The 24139-nt window shown below is 34.5% G+C and overlaps 1 protein-coding gene and 1 pseudogene across 1 annotated transcript; one reads left to right on the top strand and one right to left on the bottom strand.

Annotated features, from left to right (window-relative positions):
- Positions 1-1513: 1513 nt before the first annotated feature.
- On the top strand, positions 1514-5463 carry LOC113346717 (probable LRR receptor-like serine/threonine-protein kinase At4g37250). The gene is made up of 2 exons (XM_026590211.1): positions 1514-3458; positions 4598-5463. The coding sequence occupies exons 1-2, from the start codon at positions 1793-1795 to the stop codon at positions 5290-5292; spliced, it is 2361 nt and encodes a 786-aa protein (XP_026445996.1). The 5' UTR covers positions 1514-1792; the 3' UTR covers positions 5293-5463.
- A 1431-nt stretch (positions 5464-6894) lies between these two features.
- Positions 6895-22504, bottom strand: LOC113350605 (annotated as a pseudogene).
- Positions 22505-24139: the final 1635 nt, after the last annotated feature.

The raw sequence follows: 24139 nt of genomic DNA, 5'->3' as shown, positions 1-24139 counted from the left end.
AATTGTTTTTGCTTTGCGTTTACTAATGATTTCATAAACCTGAAAGTCACCACATTAGGTCGGTATTTTGGTTCTTTAATCACTTTTAAGTCTCTTTTACCTTCTTTTTACTCCAAAAGTTAAAAGCAAAGGAAAGAATTAACTCCAAGTGATTGCATTTTCTATTATATCGTGAATCTATTGCGCTTTATGGTAGTAAAGAGTATATTTCCTTTTTATGTGTAAAGAAAGCACAGAGAATATCGCTAAATGCATACCAGGATCTGCTAACCACACAAGAGATGCCTATCATAGGTGTATAGAACATTCTTATTAGTGATAATGGTAGGACTAAGAGAAAAAGGCAGTTTTATCCTATCATGCACTTGAAAATTGACCGGCCAACGTCCGTGGAATACCTAACGGTTTAGTCTGATTCTGCATTATACGCAAAACAAAATAATCCTGACCACTGAATTTCTGGATTGGTATTCCCCTCAAAAATTTGATATCCCCTTTATAAATTGTGTGATTATGTAATTACATGATCACAACTAGAAGGCAAGTAATTAAGTACTTTGATCATGTGTCTGCTAACAAGTGAGTGTAAGTGGAACAAACAAATTTAGTAAGTTTCTGTAAATATTCCTGAGCAGAAATCTGTATATTTAGTAATAAAAAGATGGTGTTGTTATCCGTTATGCTGATGAGATGCAAAACTCTGTGACCTCAACTGAAACATATCACTGTATTCCTCACCTCTCTGTATTGCATAAACAAATACACAGAGTCACTTAACTTAGTGAACAAAGTCAATAACAAAGACTCATCTTTGCAACTTTATCTGGATGTCTTTAACCAAAAACATTAGATTCTTCTCTGCCATATACTTTCCCTGGCTTTAATTAATTTTATTAAATTAAGAGATGTTGATAACATTAACATGGGGGACAGGTATAACAACAACAATTCTGTAAATCTGTGTATCATTTAGTACTTAAGCTCTACATTCTTAGGTTACATAATGCATTATTCATGTACTTAATAGAAAAATTATCTATTCAAACGTATAATTTGAGCCCCATTGTCTGTCTTAATAACTACAGATAGTCAAGATTTCTTAGGTAGTACACCGGTAGACTGTCTTTTTAATAGAGCGGTAAATTCATGGCTGTTACAGGGATTACTAAATATACAGTGAATCCAGTAACAAGAATTGTTTTGTTTTATCTGGATTTGGTAACGGCTGTAACAGTTTTCAGTAAATTTACAGAGTGTTTTGCCATATTTATTTGAGAACTTCCTTCTTCACTGTTTGAGAAGACAAATTGTACCAGAAAAATCTTCTGAAATGATCAAAAAAATCCAACTAATAATAACAAATTTGAGAATTGTTTAACCAGCTAGGCTGCTCCAGGTTGGTTAAATTCATACCAAATTAATTCATAATGCGGGATTAAAGGTGGACTTAATGAAGAGTAGGTCCGCGATTGTCTGCAGCAGTTGAGCGTATATATATGGACCCAATACTGAACTGGTTATTTAACACTCAACAGGTCAGAAACTAATGCAAATATCGAATTCTTGAGCTGTTTGTTTTTCTGTGCTGTTTTCTTATTTTAATTTTATTCTCAGCATTTCTTTCTCCTTCACTATGACTCACATGGAGCTGAGATCATAAATATAAATAAACTACAAACTCAGTTTATACTATCAATATCTATTGGATTTGGTTACCAAACTATAAAACTAAAGAATTTTTTTTCTACTTCCGTTTCTTTCTACCAATGAAGAACTAGTGTTACAGAAAATCATGGGTTTATCAAGAAGTGAAGATAATCTCCATAATCATGGATGGATGATTAGTTTGCTTTTAGTTCTTGTTATGAGTACAAGTGCATTTGGGTTAAATACAGATGGAGTTCTATTGCTTTCTTTCAAATACTCTGTTCTCAGTGATCCTTTGATGGTTTTACAAAGTTGGAATTATGGAGATCAAAATCCATGTTCCTGGAATGGAGTTCGTTGTTCTGAATTTCGAAATCCTGATGCTTCTCCTTCTGATGTTAATCGTGTAGTAAGTCTAATACTTCCGAACAATCAATTACTTGGTTCAATTTCAGCTGATTTGGGTATGATTGAACATCTTCAACAGCTTGATCTTTCAAATAATTTTCTTAACGGGTCTTTACCAGCTTCTATCTTCAATGCTTCTGAACTCAAATTACTTTCTTTATCTAACAATGAGCTTTCTGGTCGATTGCCAGAGTTTGTTGACGGATTAAAAAGGCTCGAGACCTTAAACTTATCTGATAATGCTTTATCTGGTCCTGTTCCTCAAAATCTCGTTTCACTTGAAAATCTTACAGTCCTTTCTTTGAGTAAGAATTACTTATCTGGTGTTGTTCCTAATGGGTTTCAGAAACTCGAGGTTTTGGATTTATCATCTAATTTGATGAATAGTTCATTACCTTTAAATTTCAGAGGTGATAATTTAAAGTACTTGAATCTTTCGTATAATAGATTATCAGGTGAAATACCACTAGACTTTGCAAGTTTAATCCCTGATAATGCAACGGTTGATATTTCTTTCAATAATCTCACTGGAGAAGTTCCTGAATCTTTAACTCAACAAGCAAATTCACTCAATGGAAACCCGGATCTATGTGGAAAAGCAGTTAAAATACCATGTAAGATTCTTTCTACCCCTTCAATTCCACCAAATGTTTCAACAAATAGTACTCCTCCTGCAATTGCTGCTATCCCTAAAAACTTTGATTCATCTCCTGGTTCGCCGGCTAGAGAAAAAAACGGGTTAAGACCCGGAGCTATAATAGGTATTGTTGTTGGAGATTTGGCGGGAATTTGCATTTTATTCCTGGTTTTCTTATATGTGTACCGGTTGAAGAAGAAGAAGAGAGTTAATAGTGCTGGAATTACAGAGAAGAAAGAAGATCAAAAAGAGAAAATCTCAGAAGAAAGATCTTTATCGATGAATTCATCCCTGAGAAACACATGTTTTTGTCTAGGAAATAAAGGTGTTAATGATGATGAGGAAAGTTCATCCTCAGAGATTTCTGATTCTGATTCCGATAATGAACAAGTATCAAAAATGGGTTCTGATCAAAACCGCAAACAACAAGAAGAAAACCAGAAGAAAAATGGGTCATTGATAACAGTCGATGGAGAAACAGAACTAGAATTAGAAACGTTACTAAAAGCGTCAGCATACATATTAGGAACAACTGGTACAAGTATTGTTTATAAAGCTGTTCTTGAAGACGGAACAACACTTGCTGTTAGAAGAATTGGTGAAACTGGTGTTGAAAGATTTCGTGATTTTGAAAATCAAGTCCGTGGGATTGCGAAATTACGTCATCCGAATTTAGTCCGTATTCGTGCTTTCTATTGGGGTGCTGATGAAAAGCTTGTCATCTATGATCATGTTCTTAATGGCAATCTCTCCAACATTACTTACAGTAAGCTCTCTGTTTCTTACACTCTTCTTACTCGTTTCACTAGCCAGACAAATTATCATGTTTTTAAGTAATTAGCCATGAATATCAATATCCAGTAAGTTCTTAATGTTTAAGAAAAAACATCATCTTGAACATATTTAAAATGTCCAAAAATCTTTATCCATGTTCAACTGATCTATCACAAATTAGGTTGGATAGCTCAGCTGTCCATTACTACTCTGTTAAGTGCAATATGAATTTTGGATAGCTTACAGATTGGCCCATAAGTCAATTCATGATCCACGGTGCCATTTAAGTCAGATAAACAACATATAGGCGAATTTGACCGGAACTTTTTTACTGCGTCTACTTTCTTACTGTACACTTTAATGACTTCTACGATGTAAGATGTCGGTAACTACTGAGCTGTCCCAAAATGACTTGACTTGAGGGACAGTTAGTTGAAAGTTGAAACTTAGAAAATGAACGATTGTTTTCTGCCATTAGCTAGGAGTCAAACTTAGAAATTGATAGCTGATTCTTTTGCTGTCTGTCCATCCCGTGGCTTTGATCAAACTAACGTGGTAGTTTGGGATGGTTTTCAATTTGGTTAGGAATGGTTACGATCATATAGTGTGATAACGGGGGACCAACTTGGCCCCATACATACAACAACTAATTTGGATTTTTCATTTTCGCAGCCAAGTTTTGGAATTTGAAAACAATCACTGATGAATTGGATTTTTCACTTAGAGCCAACACTGATTTGGAGTTTTCTACTAGTAAATTTGGTTGTGAAAGAGAGGTTTCTTAAAGTAGATTTTGAATCCCATGCAAACAGGATTTTCGGACCCCCTTTTTTAATTTCCTATTTTGGAATTTGGACCACATGTCGAAAAATAATGCTACCTTGAATGCTCGCTCTCAAAATCTTCTAGGCGTTTCTGACAAAGAAGATGAATGCATCTTGTTCTCACCCTCTTTAATGAAGTTTTGGTCAGGCCATTTAAGGGCATGTAAGCTGATCCCGTGTGCAAGCATTTTTTTTGTTTTGAATTCGCACCATGTCTTGTTATGCTTGTCGATACACAATAGTCAAAATGGCCCATGCTAGAACTTCACTGTTTTGCTAATGATTATATTTGCCTGCGTTATTGCAGAAAGAGGAGGATCATCACCATATCATTTACCATGGGAAGTAAGGCTTAAGATAGCAAGAGGAGTAGCTCGAGGATTAGCTTATCTCCATGAGAAGAAACATGTACATGGTAATCTCAAACCAACTAACATTCTCTTGGGTCCTGACATGGACCCAAAAATCAGTGATTTCGGGCTAGGAAAGCTTATGTGGGGAGATTGTAGTTCCAAAGCAGGTGGTTCAGCTCGTATTTTTGGTAGTAAGAGGTTAATGATGTTACGAGAGGGTCAAGATTATCCAATCGGTGCTAGCCCGAGTCCAAGTCCTAGTACTAGTTCCATGGGTGGTGCATCTCCTTACCATGCACCTGAATCACTTAAAAACTTAAAACCAAACCCCAAATGGGATGTGTATTCGTTCGGGATCATTTTGCTTGAGTTATTGAGTGGGAAAATATTTTCTGACACTGAGTTAGCTCAATGGAACACTGGATTTGTGTTGGAAGAAAGAAACAGGGTTTTGAGAATGGCTGATATGGCTATCAGAGCTGATGTGGAAGGCAAAGAGGATTTATTGATGAGTTGTTTTAAATTAGGATTTAACTGCGCCTCTCTGGTTCTAACAAAAAGACCATCCATGAAAGAAGTACAACAAGTTCTTGACAAGATCCCATCACCATCAGCTGCTAGTTCCTCACATCAGTATTATGATCACTAATGAAATAGAAACGGTGTTTGTATCTTAGGGAGTGAATCTTACTGGTGTATGTATGTAATTGACTGTCACTGTTAGTTATTAATGGATGAATCAGCTGCATGATTGTTATAGTTTTGTCTCATTCAACATATTTTTGGAACAGTCTGCTTGTATTGTTGTTAATTAGTTTTTGTGCTTTTGCTTTTATTAGCTATAACCCACACAAGATTCTTCATTTATTAAGCATATCCCAATTCATAACCCAAATATTTTTGATGAGTTTACAGGGATTTCATAGCTATTTCAATTCAAAATAAAAAGGATTTCAAACTTTTTAGTTAAGTTCTTTTTAGTTTTGACACGGTAAATTGGGCTAAGGACACCCGAGCCAAAAAATCAAAAAAAAAACAAAAAAAAAAACATAAGAAAATATCCCTATACAAACCCTAGTTAGTAATTCGGGATTCGGCAAACGTACGGAACGGCAAACGTACGAGTATTATACGGTTTTATAAAATCCAGATTCGGTCCAAAATTCGGTCAACGGGACGTGATTCGTCATTAATTCGGAACGGCATACGTACGTGTATAATTCGATTTATAAATGTGAGTTCGGCTCTGAAAATTCGGTATCTATATATAACAAATAATTTGTATTTATAAGGTCATAGACCAATTTTTATGCATATGTGTGAGTTATTTAAGAAAAAAATAAACTCAATATGATGATATTAATAATATATACAACATTAGTTATCCAAAAGGACGTCGTATAGTGGTTTAGATGCTTGGTTAGTGAGTTTGAGATCTCTCTCACCTTCACTTTCAAATCTCTTCAGTCGTTTTTGTTTCATAAAAATTACAACACGTCTAATATTCGGTCGTGTATGTTCGGGAGGCAGTAAAGCCCAAAAAGTGGAGTCTTTGAAAAGTAAAAGCTAAAGAATTTATGGCGAATTAAGCGGACGTACCATTCGGGATACGTAAAATTCGTGAACGATTCGCGAATAATCCGGGAATGCCACATAATACGCGATTTGGGTTCGGAGTTGCAAACGTACGCGAATAAGACGGTAAAATTCGTGATACGAAAAAATTCGTGAATGATTCGCGAATCATTCGCGAACTTACTAACTAGGATACAAACACCCTAAACACAAGGATCTCTACCTTTCAAACAAACACCAGCTTGTTCGTATCAGTTGCAAGAATTTAATTAAAGTCGGGAGAGAAATCCTCAAGCCCAACATCCTCCAAAAGCTCGTAGCCTTCTAACCTAGATAAATTTTTGATGAAGGCGTTTCTTGATGGGGTATCAGATGTTGACATGTATTTTTTCAATTAATTGATTCTAACAAATTTTGTTCCAAAAACAGAAAAGAAATTCTCTGCAGCTCGTAGGCTTCTAACATGGTCGATAATCTGCAGCTCTATTCGTTACTCTCCATTTTTGAATCTCCTCCTTAAAACCTTAATTCTTCTCCAAATATGTAGCATAGTCCACGGAGGGTCTTTATCAAGATGAGACAACAATATGACACCAACAGCCGAATCAATAGCAATATGCACCCTGAATTGGTTCTTCCTAGTAGCCAAATTTAAACCAAGTTCCACTCCCTGCAATTAATGTGCTAGCACTGAGATAGGAGCACTAAACCCATGAGCAGCATCAATAACATCACCCTGATTATCTCTAATAAGAGCTCCAAAACCTCCACCATCCTGCTTAGAGACCCATCAGAATTTATCATTGTTTCTTCATCATCCGGGCCAAGCCAAGAACATTTTATCTCCCCTTCTTTGAAGAAATGACAATCCACTTTCCATATGCTCGTATCCCACCTAGAATTGTGATTATAAGCCACCTGGTGTTTCTCATCAGCCATCTTGGACATCCTGATAAATAAGCATGCATGCCACAAAGTTAGACTGAGCTTTAAAGGTTTTCTCATTTATCTCCTTCCAAATGTGATATATAAAGCCAAAGAAAGCTAACTTTTTAACAGTGTTGATACAAGAGCCACCTTTTAAACTAGTCCAAACACCACTCTAACTCCTCATACCAAGTCAGATGCACATTTCTTATTATATATCCAAGCTTCAAAATGATAAACTCCCAAATAACCTTGGAAAAACTACACCCATGGAAAATATTTTTTTCATCTTCACTTTGTTCACCATAGAGAATGCATTTATAATCGTGGATAACCCCCATCTAAGCAGTTTCTTTCAAGTTTTTAATCTTCTACGAATGGAAAGCCAATCAATAAAAGAACCGTTCGTAGATTGGTATGCAAACTTGGTTCCCAGACTTTAACAGTTAAAACAGTTCGCATATTGGTATGCAAACTTGGTTTCCGGACCTGAATCATACAACAACAGTTTGCATACTGGTATGTATACTGTGCTATATCTAGATAATGGTTAATTGTTCTAAACTCCCATTTCAATCAATGAAACATCCTTAGAAGACGACAATGGCTGTCTCACACAAACCATTAGCTTATAAGTAATTTTCAAGTGATCGAATGATCAATACGGAACATTCCGAGTCGACATCAAATGACTGTCTCACAGAAATCATGTAAGATGTTTCAAGGAAATTTTCACATGATCATCTTTTGACTTATTATTTAGTTTCCAACAAACAACTTCTTTCCAACTAAACTCGTCAAGAATAATGATGAACGTAGATAAAACAAAAAGCTTCCAGCACATATTTCGAGAAAAATATAAGCGAGTTAAACTTAGCTCGAAATATCAAATGTGTATAATGTAAAGGTCTATATAGCTTAGTCTCATTAGGATATAGAATAGAATATACTTCTGAGTGATAGATAAGTTTTAGTCTCCACATACCTTTTGTTGATGAAGTTCCTCCAAGCTATCCTCAGTAGATCTTCGTCTTCAATCGATGAACGCCGTGAAGTTTAAAGCTCAACTACACATTCTATCCCAATCCGAGACATAGCTATAAGTAGACTAGAAATCAAGACTTATAGTTTTGATCACCTAAACTTGACAAACAAGCTTGAGATAGCAACGCTTGCGAGTTCGACCGAGCAGTGCTCTAAAAATCTCCCCCTTTGTCAATTTTAGAGACAAAACTATAAATACATATGGATTACAAAATAAATAAACTTTGTAGCTTCTCATCCAACATGCTTGATTTCCTTGGTTCTTCAACATTCCTTGAATTCTTCGTCACATCAATTACTCCAGCGATTCTAAATGTGTTCAACTCGACACTATTGTTGTTGAAGATCCGTAGCCATAACAATAAGAAAACAGTTATTCTCAATTATTGTTATACAGTGTCATAGTATTATTACACAACATCAAAGTTCAATTTTATCACAACTTTGACAATAATACTACGCTGATATGCATCACTCCCCGTTAGTCAATAATTCATCTCACAATGAAAACCACTCCCCCTTACATAATGATCTGTAAACCATATGTATGTAGTGTAAACTACAAAATAATTCTCTCCTCTTTGTCAATATAAATTAGCAAAGGTACAAAAACTAACAGGATCATAATGAAATTCTCAAAGAGATTATTCATGACTAAAGAGAACATATCAACTTTGTTTCGATGATTTCACATAGTCGAAACTTAGTGTATTCATCAAGGAGTTTATAAAGATACAAGATAACTCCTACAATATTCCACAGCCGCACTTCCATAATGATTTGGAAATTAAGCACAAGCTCAATTAAGAACTCTCCCCCATAAATGTCATTCCCGAAAGAACAACAAGAGCGACCTTACTTTTATGAGAAAAGAAGGATTTCTTTGGACATTAACAAATTACATAAAACATGAATTTGTATCCAGAAAACTCGAATAAATTAACTACAAGAAGACCTTAATGATTAATTTAATCGGTAATGCTTAATATAAGAAAACTTACAGAGCCATACAGTACTTTCACATAGAAGTGGATCAGGGAAAGATTAATACATCGGAATATTGAAAAGTTCATTCTATCTTATATAAATATTTGCATAAAGACATAAGAGACTTAACTGTTGACATATATGAGATAATCATAGTTCACAGACGTAAACACACATATCCCATAAAATATTTTTTCACGATATAAAACCAATAAAGATTAATACTGCAAAATCATCTTCCAAATAACTTAGAATTTGAATTAATAAATCTAAAACATTGCAAGATGAAAATCGTTGGCAATAGCTATGTTAATCACAATATTTGTTATTCCAAACCCTAGTTATCCTTTTTAAAACACAAGAACAAATTCTCATAAGAAGTTTTATAGACATTATAGAGCTTTCTCAGAGCATCTACTGAGAATTCCTTCTCATTATTGAAAAACCCATTGATTATGGGATCAGTTTATTCGTCCATATATTCAGAAATATCAGTTGACTCACTAAGTTCTCTTTTCAGTTCACACAAGGTGTTCTTTGTCAGAGATAACATTTGTTCATAGTGAGCTATATTTTCAAAAGAGAATATGATTTGAGATTTTAAATCATTTTTTTTGCTGATGAAATCCTTCACCAAATCCCTAAAGTTATTATCATTTTGACAAATAGACAAAAAAAAGTTAGAGGAATAACCTTTTTCATCATTTGTAAACTTCTCCTTTTTCTTCCCTGAGGATTGGATTCCTTCACAAAGATACACATTAACCGCTCCTACTGCATCCCTTTTTGTGGTACCTATAGTTACAGGAGCCATGATTGTTAGAGCACTGCTCGGTCGAACTCGCAAGTGTTGCTATCTCAAGCTTGTTTGTCAAAACTATAAGTCTTGATTTCTAGTCTACTTATAGCTATGTATCAGATTAAGATAGAATGTGTATTTGAGCTTTAGACTTCACGGCGTTCATCGATTGAAGACAAAGAACTACTAAGGGGAGCTTGTGGAACTTCATAAACAAAAAGTATGTGGTGATTTAAACTCATCTATCACTCAAAAGTGTATTTATATTCAATCTCCTATTGAGACAAAAGTCGTATAGCTATATAGACTTTACTTTATACACATTTGATATTTCGAGTTGAGTTTAACTCCCTTACATGTTTCTCGAAATATGTGTTGGTAAGTTTTCGCTTTAACCAAGTTCATCTTTTATTCTTGACGAAAGTCAAAAGATGATCATGTAAAAATCGTTTGGTAACATGTTATATGATTTGTGTGAGATAGTCATTTGATGTAGACTCGGAATATTTCGTACTGATCATTTGATCACTTGAAAATTGCTTTGAAGCTAATACTTTATGTGAGACAGCTATTCCCGTCTTCTAAGAATGTTTCAATGATTAAAATGGAAGTTTAGAACAACTAACCATTGATTGGATATAGCACAATATGCATACTTGTATGCTAACTGTTGCAAGTATATTCCAAGTCCAGGAAGTTAGTATGCATACCCGTATGCATATTGATTCAATAGTTGAAGTCCGGGAACTATAGTATGCATACCCGTATGCACACCGATTTCAACTGAGTTCAGTCATGAAGGACAGTATTGCGTACCCGTTTGTATACTGGTAAGCAGACCAAGTCCAAAACTCTAGGTATGCGTACCCGTTTGCATACTTGTGTGGTTAAGTTCTAAAATCGGTTATTCATGAACAGATACATTTATATAATAAGGAATGCAATCTTTGCAAACCGTGGCTATAATATTCATGAATTGATTCGAGTGAATCAATATCGATTTTGGTTCAATTGTGTCGTGTATACTTCTATGAGAATATAAACAATTGAACAACTCTATAACTAGTTTCATTTGAGTCATTTGAACTAGTTGTGATCAAGATGAACAAGGTTGATATGGAAGTGTTCATATGGATAACTTCGGTTAACTATTGTTGAGCCAACTAAGTGTACACGTTTAGGTACGGTTACCCATATCTAAATGAAGGCACATTTCATTTGTGTGTAACAGACAATCTAACGGTTGAAAGATATTAGCTTGAATCTTATCAGGTTTTCATCATATGAATATTGAATGCTTTGTTACCAAAAGGTAACATTGATTGCAGACCCTGATTAGAATACTATATAAGGGAGAACTCTAGCAACTGGGAAACCTAATCCCCACACCTCATGTGTGATACTAGTTGCGACTATAGTCGATTCACCTTTAACCTAGGTATTTTTAAAACCATTATAGGTTAACGACTTAAATACTGCATTAGGATTATGAAGCCAGACCCAACTATTTTCTTTGTAGTTGCGTGTTCTAATCTTACTTTTTTCTATCGTATTGAGTATTATGTTCTCTAAGATTTTCTCGAGATTCAATCTCCGATAGGTTAGATAAAAAAGTAACCACAAAGCTCTTCGTCTCATTCTTTGTGATTCCACAATATCTTTTTCCGCTACCATACAGTTGAGATTATCGTGAGGTTATTGATATTACTGGGCTGTTCTTAAGGAATATAAGTCTGGTGTATCAATTGGTTCCTGTTCACCTTGATTTCTCAAAAGACGGAACAAAAACTCGTAGGTATTTCTGTGGTAGACAGATTTATCTTAATAGACTTTTCAGTGTGAGACAGATTTGTTTATCAAGTCTTCGAATTTGGGTCGTAGCAACTCTTAGTTTTGGGTGAGATAAGCTAAGGGAATAAAGTGCGTATATTCCTGCTGGGATTTAGAGGCGTAAGGAACGAGACTGTACCTTGATCAGTGTGAGATTGGTTAGGGATCAACTACATTCCAGTCTGAAGTTAACTTGTAGTAGGCTAGAGTCTGTAGCGTCTTAATACATTGTGGTGTTCAAATCTGGACTAGGTCCCGGGGGTTTTTTTTTTTCTTGAATTTGCGGTTTCCTAGTTAACAAAATTTATGGTGTCTATGTTGTTTCTTTTTCGTATTATATTTTCTGTATAATTGAAATATCACAGGTTGTGCATAGTTCAATCAATTAGATAATCCAACCTTTGGTTGTTGATATAAATTGATTGACACTTGAACATTGGTCTTTGGTACTGTTCAAGTTGTTTCTCATAATAATCAGGCTCTCTTATTTCTATATGTTTGATTTTCTGATTATATTGAGAAACTGAGATATAACTCTTGGATGTATTTTCCTTGATTGAGTCTGACTGTCTAGTTGATTCTCTTGGAAATATATTGGATTTAGTCCATACAGATTGCCTAAAAGAAATATTGGGTGTAGTTGTTAGACCACTGCTTTTTCAGTGATACTGTATCTTTCAAAGAAAAAAGAGTGACGGGAATTTTGGTCACAAATGAATATAAATAGGCACCGGATAAGTAAACCCCAAACAAGAACTTTAAAAAAGTATTCATGGCTCACGATCCATTACCTATTTTTGATAAGAAAATATTCAATTGCAACTCTTAACTTATATAACCTTATAAAATAGAACAAAGGAATTAACAACTATACAAGACTTGAGCAACCTTGATGAAATCCTCATATTCTTAAGTTAATAATGAGGATGCAAACATCACTATGATTAGATAGTGATGGAGTGAGAAGAATGCTCACATCGTGTGTCACATGGTGACTTATCAAGGTTTGTTGTATAGACAAACTTCTTGCCTCGCCTGACTCTGGTTCTCTTAGACTTCTTCTTGTCTTCAGAAGTTCCATGTTGGTTACCCAAAGCCAGATTCATTCTTTGCATGTCATTCTGAAGTTTGGCAATTCGTTTGTTGTTCCTCTTGAATTTCCGACACTTACTTTGAACATGATTTGCATTTCCAAAAAAAAAAAACACTTTAGAGATGAATTTTCGTTTTGCAGAGTTGACTCCTATTTATAACAATTTTTAACACCCATTATTCCAGAACCGGCCGGAACAAAGGAATTATTTGTTCTCATAGTCTTGCTTTTGAACCCTAATCGTTTGTGTTTCCAAAAGACTTCTGACCGAATAACATTGCTGAAATCTTGTCAGAACTTCCAGATAACCTTGGTCACACTTAAGAGTATTAATCTCTTTTTATTTCAGAGACAGGGTTCTGGAGAATTCATCATTAAGACAGTCAATCTCAATATTTTTCACCTGAAGTGATGATTCAAGTTTCTCCAGCATTATCTTTAGTTGAATATTTTCTTGGTGAAATTCTTCATTTTTATCCAAAAATTCCAAAATCTCAGTGTTAGAATCGTATTCTAAATCAAAATTTGAGTTGGTGGAAGTTTCTGTTGTGAGAGCTGAAATTTCTGCGCAAACTTCGGAAGTATGCGAATTGACCAACTAAAGTGATTTTTCTTGTATTGAATCATCTGAAGCATCAGAGAGGGAGATTTTTTCCTCAAATCTTTTGTTTATTTTCACAATATCCTTGATCTTTTGTATAATCAATGACCTGTCAATATCAATATGATTTGGACAATATTCATCAATGCAAGACAAGTTAGAAGGACCACTTGTGTTGGTCACAGCATTGAACGCGGATGTTCTGACTGTGTTCTGATCATGAACAAGAACATTAAGAGCATGTTTGGTACAGTTTTCAAAAACATTTTTCAAAAATAGTTTTCCACTGTTTTAAAAACATACCATTTTTTCCTTGTTTTTATTTTCTAAAAATTGTTTGGTAAATTATTTTTGAAAACAAGGAAAATCAACTAAATCGGATCAAATGTAAAGATTCGTCTAAGAGATAGTGATATTAGCCATGACTCACTTGCAGTCATTCCCTCGATCTCTTACTTTGTTCTGAAAAGAAAAAGGAACTAAGAAAAGAAAAAGAGAAAACACAGGAAACAATAATTTGTTGTTTTCATTTTTTTGTTTTCAAAAACAGAAAACAAATAGAAAACATTTTCTGAAAATGTCCCTACCAAACGCGTTTTCTCATGTTTTTTGTTTTCTCTGTTTTTAAAAACAGAAAATTATTTTTGAAAACTATACCAAACAGGCTCTAACTTTCCAAAGAGTGAGTTTCTGGAAAGAGTTTCGAGGTTATTTCCTTCAATGATGGCCGGTTTTTTAGAATCGTATCTAGTTGGCAACGATCTGAGAATTTTCATCATAATGTCCTTTTTAGGAATAGTCTTACCTAATGCAAAAGATGCATTAACAATTTCAGATACTTTGTGATTAAACACATCAAATGAATCTTCATCATCCATACGAAGGTTTTCCGAATCAAAATTTAGGTTTTGAAGCCTAGCTTCCTTTTCAGAGGTATTCCCTTCAAATACGGTTTCTAAGATATCCCAAGCATTTTTAGACTTATTAGATGTGGTCACATGGTGCTGAAGATCTGGGGTAATGGCATGGATGATAGCATTTAAACCGTCAAAATTTTCCTCTGGAGCAAGAATCTCATGATCTTCATACTCACCAATATCCTTTGCAATAGTTACACCGTCTAATGTAACCATTGGAGGATCATAGCCATCAACAACACGAACCCATGATTAAAAATCACGCACTTGAAGAAAGGCATGCATAGAAATCTTCCACCATAATTAATTCGATCCATCGAAGACTGGCGGTACATTTACAGATATATCACTTCTGTCCATAGAGTCATATTTCTACAAATACAGACTTATGAGGTCTTAGCGTGTTTGCCTGCTCTGATACCAATTGAAAAAGCGGGGTTCTAGCAACTACACCCAATATTTTTTTCGGAAATCTGTATATACTAACTCCAATATAATTCCAAGAGAATCAACTAGACAGTCAAACTCAATCAAGGAAAAACATCCAAGAGTTATATCTCAATTTCTCAATACAATATGCAATCGAACAGATAGAAATTTGTGAGCCTAATTAATATGAGAAATAACTTGAACGATACCAAAGACCAATGTTCAAGTGTCAATCAATTTCAATCAACAACCAAAGGTCGGCTGAACTACGCACAACCTGTGATATTTCAATTATATAAACAAATATAATGCGGAAAAGAAATAACACAGACACCAGAAGTTTGGTTAACAAGGAAACCGCAAATGCAGGAAAACCTCGGGACCTAGTCCAGATTTGAACACCACAATGTATTAAGCCTCTACAGACACTAGTCTACTACAAGTTAACTTCAGACTGGAATGTAGTTGAGCCCTAACCAATTCTCACACCGATTAAGGTACATTCGCTTTCCTTACGCCTATGAATCCCAGTAGCACTTGATTCCCTTAGCTGATCTCACCCAAAACTAAGAGTTGTTACGACCCAAAGTCGAAGACTTATAAACAAATCTGTCTCCCACATAAAAGTCTATTCTGATAGATAAATATGTCTCCCACAGAAATACCTATGAAGTTTTGTTCTGTCTTTTGATAAATCAAGGTGAACAGGAACCAATTGATAATCCGGTCTTGTATTCCCCAAGAACAACCTACAAATATCAATCACATCACAATAACTTAACTATATGGTAGTAGAAGAAGTTATTGTGGAATCACAAAGAATGAGACGAAGAATTTTCTAACTACTTTTTATATCTTACCTATCGGAGATAAATCTCGAGCAAAATATGATAGAACAAGTAAGATCAGAACACGCAACAATAGAAAAAATAGTTGGGTCTGGCTTCAGAATCCCAGTGAAGTCTTTAAGTCGTTAACCTATAATGATTTTAGGAAAAACCTAGGTTAAAGGAGAATCGACTCTAGTCGCAACTAGTATCATACAGAAGATGTGGGGATTAGGTTTTACAGTTTCTAGAGTTCTACCTTATATAGTCTTCAAATTAGGGTTTGATAGCTTAGAAACAAAGCGATCAATATTCACCGTCAGATGAAATCCTGATTTAAGATTCAAGCTAAGTTTGCTTAAAACCAAAGTAATATCTATTCACCGTTAAATGGTCTTAGCTTGTCACACAAATGAAATATACCTTCATTTAGATATGGGTAACCGTACCTAAACGTGTATATTGAGATGGCTCAATAACAGTTAACCGAAGTTAACCATATGAACACTTTTGTATTAACCGCATTCATCTAACACTTCTAGATCAAATGTGATGATCAATAAAACATGAAAGATAACAAAATGAATCTAATTGTGTTACTTATGGAGTTGTTCACTTGTTTATATTCTCATAGAAGTATACAAGACACAATTGAAACAAAATCGGATTTGATTCATGATTGTACAAAGTACTTATTCAAGAATCAATTCATGAACATTAAGCCACGGTTTTTGCATTCCTTAATATATAAATGAATATATAAATGTATTTGTTCATGTGTTTGAAATCATACTTAATCGATTTTAGAACTTTAACCAACTAAGTTTGCGAACGGATACACAAATATAAGTTCCGGACTTTGGTCTTGTCCAGCAGTTCGCAAACGGGTACACATACTGTTGTCCCGGACCGTAACTCAGGGTAGAACCGTTCACATACTGGTATGCAAACTTGGTTCCCGGACTTTAACAGTTAAAACCGTTTGCATACTGGTATGCAAACTTGGTTTCCGGACCTGAATCATACAACAACAGTTTGCATACTGGTATTCATACTGTGTTATATCCGGACAATGGTTAATTGTTCTAAACTCCCATTTCAATCATTGAAACATCCTTAGAAGACGACAATGGCTGTCTCACACAAACCATTAGCTTATAAGTAATTTTCAAGTGACTGAATGATCAATACGAAACATTCTGACTCGACATCAAATGACTTTCTCTCACAAATCATGTAAGATGTTTCAAGACAATTTTCACATGGTCATCTTTTGACTTATTATTTAGTTTCCAACAAATAAATTGTTTCCAACTAAACTCGTCAAGAATAATAATGAACGTAGCTAAATCAAAAAGCTTCAAAACATATTTCGAGAAATATATAAGCGAGTTAAACTCAGCTCGAAATATCAAATGTTTATAATGTAAAAGTCTATATATTTGTACGACTTAGTCTCATTAGGAGATAGAATAAAATAGACTTTTGAGTGATAGTTAAGTTTTAGTCTCCACATACCTTTTGTCGATGAATTTCCTCCAAGATCTCCTCATTAGATCTTCGTCTTCAATCGATGAACACCGTAAAGTCTAAAGATCAACTACACATTTTATCCTAATCTAAGACATAGTTATAAGTAGACTAGAAATCAAGACTTATAGTTGTGATCACCTAAACTTGACAAATAAGCTTGAGATAGCAACGCTTGCGAGTTCGACCGAGTAGTGCTCTAACAGGCGTCAAGGTTAGTTACCTTCATGAGAAAAATATCATCCACAAAAATTACTTTGTAGGCCAGTTACAGACAAATAGTGTAATTTTTACGATACGACTCACATAATATTAAAATCTTTTCAAACATGTAAGGACGTAGGATCAAACACTACACCAAATTCCTGGATTCGTAACAGATCCAAGACGTTACTAAAACGGGTTGTAACGGCTCTCGTCTGTTGCAAAGGCTGGTGTTACATTATCTTTGTAACGGCTTAGCGGCCGTTACGAATTTCGGTTGTAACGGCTTTACTAACAGTTATAACTGTTACAAATTTGCCACTTAGTAACACGTATTAATTTTTTTGTAACACGGATGTCGTAATAGCTAGTGACCGTTACTACGTGGCAGATTGTAACAACTCAGTCGTTACTACGTTGCAGGTTGTAACAGTTCGCAGCCGTTACGAACTTTTTTTGTAACTGATTTTGACCAGGTCAAGGCTGACCGGCAGTAACTTTTCCGCCGAAAATAAGCCGGAATTCTATATTCAATACCCTGCATACACCTTTCAACACATTCATAACCACACTCAACAACAATTTCTTCAGTCTAAGCAAAATAACATTCATTCAATTCATAATCACATTCATTCAATTCATCTCAGGTTCATATAACAAAAGAACTGAAATGTCTCTAAGTACCAAACCTTCTTTTCTTTTGTTAAGTATCAAATTTCTAAAGGAATACATGGAAGGTTCCAAATTTCTAAGAGAACAAATACAAACTTACTAACTGCCTACAAAACTTGAATACATGGAACTTACAAATCTTGAAGCTCCTTTGTTCTCCACCCTTTCTGATGAAATAGAGCATCATTCAAATAACAACAGCTAGTTCATTATATCCTTTGCAGGCTTGCTTTGTTGAAAGCTTGAGCATCATAAAACTCGATGTAAGCAATCCCGCAAAATACAACAGGCAGCATTATTATGACAAGTAAATAGCACTCGTATACTCTAACTGCTATAGGTATTCTCAAGTAATTCAAAGATATACAATTGCAACACGATATTCCCGGCAACAAAATTCGAGTGCGGCGTTAGTAGGAAAAGACAACGGAAACCATGAAACGAATGGTTCTTGGCTCAACATACCGGTGTTTGGCAGGAGGTTTACACACATAGCAAATAAATTTCTTCAATGATTGTGTCTGTCTAATTAGCTTCCAATAGACAACTACACATTCAGAAATGCTCCATTATTTAATGGACCATACACGTGTGCTTTAACACAACAAAAATTACATATTTCTGCAAGTTTCCTAAGGTAAATAGTTGGTGGAGGAGTACAAGAACCGTTATACTTACTGATAATTAAGATAAAAGCATAACATATCTAATTAATTAAACAACAACCAACCTTTTATATTTTTCACAAAAGCATAAACTCTGCATACTTAATAAGCGGCTTGAAAATGCCTAATTGGTGACTGGTCCAGATTAGCAGGTATAGATAAAAATAAAAAAGCAAGGGCAAAAAGAAGAGGCTGCTAGTTGAAATTTTGAAGCCTATTATGTCTGTAATTGTCACTAAATCAAGCATGCTGCATGCCGCACTACAATGCACCCAGCAAATCCTTTTGAACTAGTGGATAATTCAACAATTCTATCTAGTAACTTGTAAGAATCGTATAAGCAGAGGTCGGCAAGAATGGGCAAACAAGTCATACCTGGACTAAAATAAAAGGTTATGGCACACCTCCTGAAGGTGCATTCCCTGAACAATATAACTGCTCATTCCGTTGAATCAGGTTCTGAAGACCTACAAACTTGAGGAAAATACAGAGAAGTTAGTGAACAACGTTTGACCATCTAGAATCTAGCAGTTCTATCGCAAATTAAAAATTCTCCTCGGTAGAAACTACTACTATATCCTATAGACCAAAGTATACATGACAAAACAAACAAGCTTCTACCAAAACTCAGAAATTTGTCGTAAGGAGGAGCGAAAATAAAGTGGAAATCTTACTTGCTCCTCTAGTTCTAGCAAATATGCAGCCTTCTTTGTGTTTCTGTTTCTTAGGTCAAAGCGCTCAGCCTACAGTATAAGATTTATGAGTTAAGAGTCACAAAATGTTAATTCACAAGTTTGGATAAACCTTAAGCTCTTCAACATCATTTGGGCCAGTGCGAGGCAGGCCCCTCCATTGTATCTCTCTGTTTTTATCCTTAGATATGATATCCATTGCCATGAGAACATTCAGAGCATCATACACTCTCCGTCGTATATTTTTCTCATCATATTGTTGCTGCAAGAAACTTAATGAATCAGATTCTACTGTAGCATGGCATACAAGATGAACAGAGATTAATATAGATTACATAGGCCTCGGATCAACTAAATTACCTGGTCAGGGGTTGTTGAACTGGTGCTAGGATTTGAAAATTCATCTACAAGCTCATCAGCAACCTGAAACATACTTTAAGTTCTCAAATTAGGGAATAAACACAAAAAACTATAAACATCAACGTATGAGATGAGATTATGTCAATAAGAATAGCCTACGTACAAAATCATTTTGCAGGGAATTAATATCTCGGCCCCCATGTCATCAGATTCACCACATTCCTGATAAATTACCTGCAATTGCAGAGTGCAACTGCCATAGTGCAGGACAGTTGTTACACAAACTGGCACACTTCAAAATACATAATCCTATCTGTAGTATCGAATGACATGCTAGAATTCTAGTTCAAAAGTTAACTGATACTTAGCAGTAGAAGTCTTAAGCTGGATTAAGAAACATACATGTCAAAATCCCTGGAAAAATAGAGTTGATCACGGATGTTGAACAACAATACTGAAAATGGGAATATCTTACATTGAGTATCTTAGGGAATGCCACTAAAGGTCACAGTTGATTCATCTTTCAAAGGACTAAAATTTATGAAAAAAACCATGATTCAGTTCAATATCTAAAGTACCTAGGTTCAGGATGAGAAGTCACAGGACAACATAAGAAATTGCTGAGATAATGTGGTTTGTTTCAATTCAAATAAACTTCTTATGAAAACTAATACTTTTGGTGACTTATAAGATCATAGCATACTTAATTCTAAGTTCTAGCAGAGTTCTTCCCCTATCATGAAACAGCAGTTAAGAACAACGCATATCAAGCCATGGCAGTATCCAAAAAAAAAACGAATAAAGTGTTCACTTCAATTCGACTAGCTTCCAGATAGAGTCCCAAAGTTAAAAGAAGATGCAAATGAGTCAATTTTGTTGAGATTCAGAACTATCATGAGAGTATGACAGTTGAAATTGAAACTGCTCAAAACGTAACAACCAATAAGTGAACTGGAACTTAACACCAAATGAGATCGTCACTCAGAGGTGTATATTGATCAAGGAATTATCTCTAATCCAGTTCAAAATATGACATGTCTACAAACAGGCCAACTCAATTTTAAACATCCTAATAGTAATCTGGAACAAGACTTCTAACATAAATTAGCTAACTTGCTGTAGAACCCAAACTTCATGACGAATAATAAATTTCGGGAAAGCCTAATTTCAAACTTTATCAGATCATATCTCTTTCCACAACTCAGAACTACATAGATAAGAATTCAAATTCAATAGCAACCCTAAGTCTCACAAATACAGATTGAGAAAGCTATGTAGAAGTAAGAATTGTAGAATCAATCAATAAATCATCTTACCCAATTCAATCGGCCGAAACAAAAACTTTCAAGGTAGAATTCGTACCTTCAATCCCAAAATAAGAACAGCAAAGATTCCCTTTTGATTTCTCCTGATCGACCACTGAGATTGACTAACTCAAAGATTCAAAACCAACACCTTTCCTTCATATGAAACAAATCGTTTTAGAGTTACGGATTAAAAACTGGAAAAAATAAAAATAAAGATGAAACGAAGCCCTAAAAAACAGATCGATTGAAAAAAAGATGAACCCTAAAAATCGAATAACAAATCGGTTAACACTTACACAGATCGATGATTGATAGGTATTGAAAAGATTCAACAGATTTCTGTGATGTTTCTCGGCTAATACGATCTATGTGATTGAAACCCTAGTTTCATCGCCTGAGAGGAAGAACAGATGCAGAGCAGAAGAGAGAAAAATGAAAAATAAAACCGAACCACGATTTTCTTTCAACTGCTAGGTTATCCATAGAATTCACGCATGTGAATGGCACACTCGTGGGGAGGAAATATCCTCTGCTATAACTCATCGTGGGTGGAAATATAATGGTACGCATGTGAGTGGCACACGCACATACTCAAGGTGTTACGACCCAAGTGTGACCAAGAGTGTGAGTGGGACGCCTATAAAAAGTTTAGTAACGGGTTCTCCCTGTTACGAATTTTTTGTAACAGCCATTCGTATCGGTAAATTTGTAACGGCCCACAAGCCGTTACGAATGCCTGTTACGAATCCGGGAATTTGGTGTAGTGAAAGTCTCAATTTTATTCTCTACCAGTTACAGATTAGGGGAGTTAAAACAGTGATTAAGACCATCATATGGAATCCCTGTAATACATTCATAAAGGTTTAATCATGGAAAGATCAGTAATGCAATTCTCATAATAGTTTACTCCTTCTTTAGCCAGTTACGAACAAAAATATTGAAAGCATAACTTATGAGAACATATAAGATATACGTCCTAATTATCATAATTATGATAGTACAAAACAAATCTCACAAAATAAGCAATATAATAATCGATGAAGATTAGGTATTGTAATCATCATCAAAATAAAATCTAACCACATAAACTTCAATATATGATAGATGATAAATATAAAGTAGTTATTGTAACATAAAAACATTAATAATGTATTTCAGATACTATTTTTTCTTCCTTAATAATTAAGAATAAATCCTTACAAGAAGTAAACTAGAAAAAAATATGAATTAAATCTTAGTGATCCTTTCAAGAATTCCATCACTGAAGGTTTCATCAATGTCTCTAAACCGCTTGGAAGCATATTGATTATGCTCATTAGTTAGAACACTCACTTTTGGTCAACAGTACGAACAAACTCCTTATTCTTCTTACTTCTAAAGATAAGCTTCTTTTGACACTCATAGCTCCTTTTATTTTAGCCTTTGAACTATATAAGTTTGAACTAGATCGTTTGCGGTTTCGGCATACCAAGCATTTTGTTTTTTTGACACTCATAGCTCCTTTTTCCTTAAGGGGTAGCAAGTACTTCTTCTTCTGATTATTTCTTATTCATCAAGAACAATTTTTTTATGAGATCTCTTAGAGTTGCTCATCCTTGTATGTATGTATATATACAAGAGGAGATGCTATCTTTTATATAACCTTTCATACCCAAGAGGATGAAGTAGTTTGGAATCAAACTAAATAATTTATTTAAAAAAAAACACCAAGTCCAAGAAGGAGTTACTTAACATGATACGTGATTCGAAGCTTCAAACTTAAAGTTCGCGAACGGTGTATACATATTCCTTGTAAGTTTATGAACTTAACCCGTAAAAATAAAGGCTACAAAACTATGTCAAATATGATGACATGGTACGCATACATGGTGTACATACCCCAAACAGTTCGTGAACTTTTTTCTCTCATATAAAGTTTAGAAACATTTCCAATAGTTAAGGTATACACACAATATGCAAACTTAAACAGTTCGTGAACTATTTTACTATGCAATATCTCAAAGATCAATCTAGTTTGTGGATAATAAATTTCTCTTTACTAAGATTTCTAAAGATATGTGAACTTTCTTTGATTGAATCATACTTCGAGAGGTTAAGCAAGACAAACTTGAACTCGAAAATTTTCCATTGCAATATTAAATCTATTAAAATAACACGACATAGTCTCATAAAATAGAACTTTACATACTTTGAGTAAATAGGATAATTCAGTCTTTAAACACCTTTGTTGACGAAATTCTCGCAAATGTCTTTTTTTATCCTTTAGTTTTCAATCTTTGAGTATATTCGATGATATCTAATACTGAACTACCCTGATCTAATTTTAGTCCGAGACTTGAATTTAATAGACTATAAATCAAAATTTAGTTATTTTACATCTAACATTGAAAACAAATTTAAGATATCAAAACTTATGAGTTCGACCGAGCGATGCTCTAACAACGCATGTGTAAAGTCTAACAAGAGTTATAAAATAATTAAAAGTTTACTTGAAAAAATACATGTATAAAGGATCAACATATCTACAACGTACTAGCAAATATACCTCAAAAGAAAAAACATTATCCCTCGAATATTTCCCTCATCGGGATTCTAGTTGTAAATTCATTTACTATATTGTCAAGATCATTACCATTCAAACATCCATTCCCAGTAGCCAACCCAATCTTTGTGATATGGTTGATGTCAAACTCTTTCGATGCATTCTCAAAGCTCAAGAGGAAATATAATTAATTTCTAAGGGTTTTGAAATTCAAGCTAGTACTTGAATATATTTTAAGGTTAGGTTAATGATTTTGTGTTAATAAGCAGATAATATGTTATAGAGACATCACATATTTTTTACTGTTAGTAACCTAAATACAGTAACCCTATATTGAAACGGTTAGAGCATAGCTCGGTTGAACCCACCAAGCATTGGTATGTCAAGTTTGGTTGTCATATTTTAGTGAATCAAAACTCATATTAAGAGTCGCTTGATTATGTACTATAGTCAACTTCGTAAAGGTTAGCTTGAAAGTATTAGGATATGAGACAT

Source organism: Papaver somniferum, chromosome 2, assembly GCF_003573695.1.
Source record: "Papaver somniferum cultivar HN1 chromosome 2, ASM357369v1, whole genome shotgun sequence".
Classification (NCBI taxonomy): domain Eukaryota; kingdom Viridiplantae; phylum Streptophyta; class Magnoliopsida; order Ranunculales; family Papaveraceae; genus Papaver; species Papaver somniferum.
The sequence above is the reverse complement of the archived record's forward strand: the minus strand, read 5'-3'. Positions and strand labels throughout refer to the sequence as shown.

What these genes read in the sequence shown, in the direction of transcription:
- LOC113346717 (XM_026590211.1), top strand. Translation starts at nt 1,793, where the DNA reads ATGGGTTTATCAAGAAGTGAAGATAATCTCCATAATCATGGATGGATG. An exon ending in TCTCTCCAACATTACTTACA is followed by an intron (nt 3,459 to 4,597) that starts GTAAGCTCTCTG and finishes GCGTTATTGCAG; the next exon opens with AAAGAGGAGGATCATCACCA.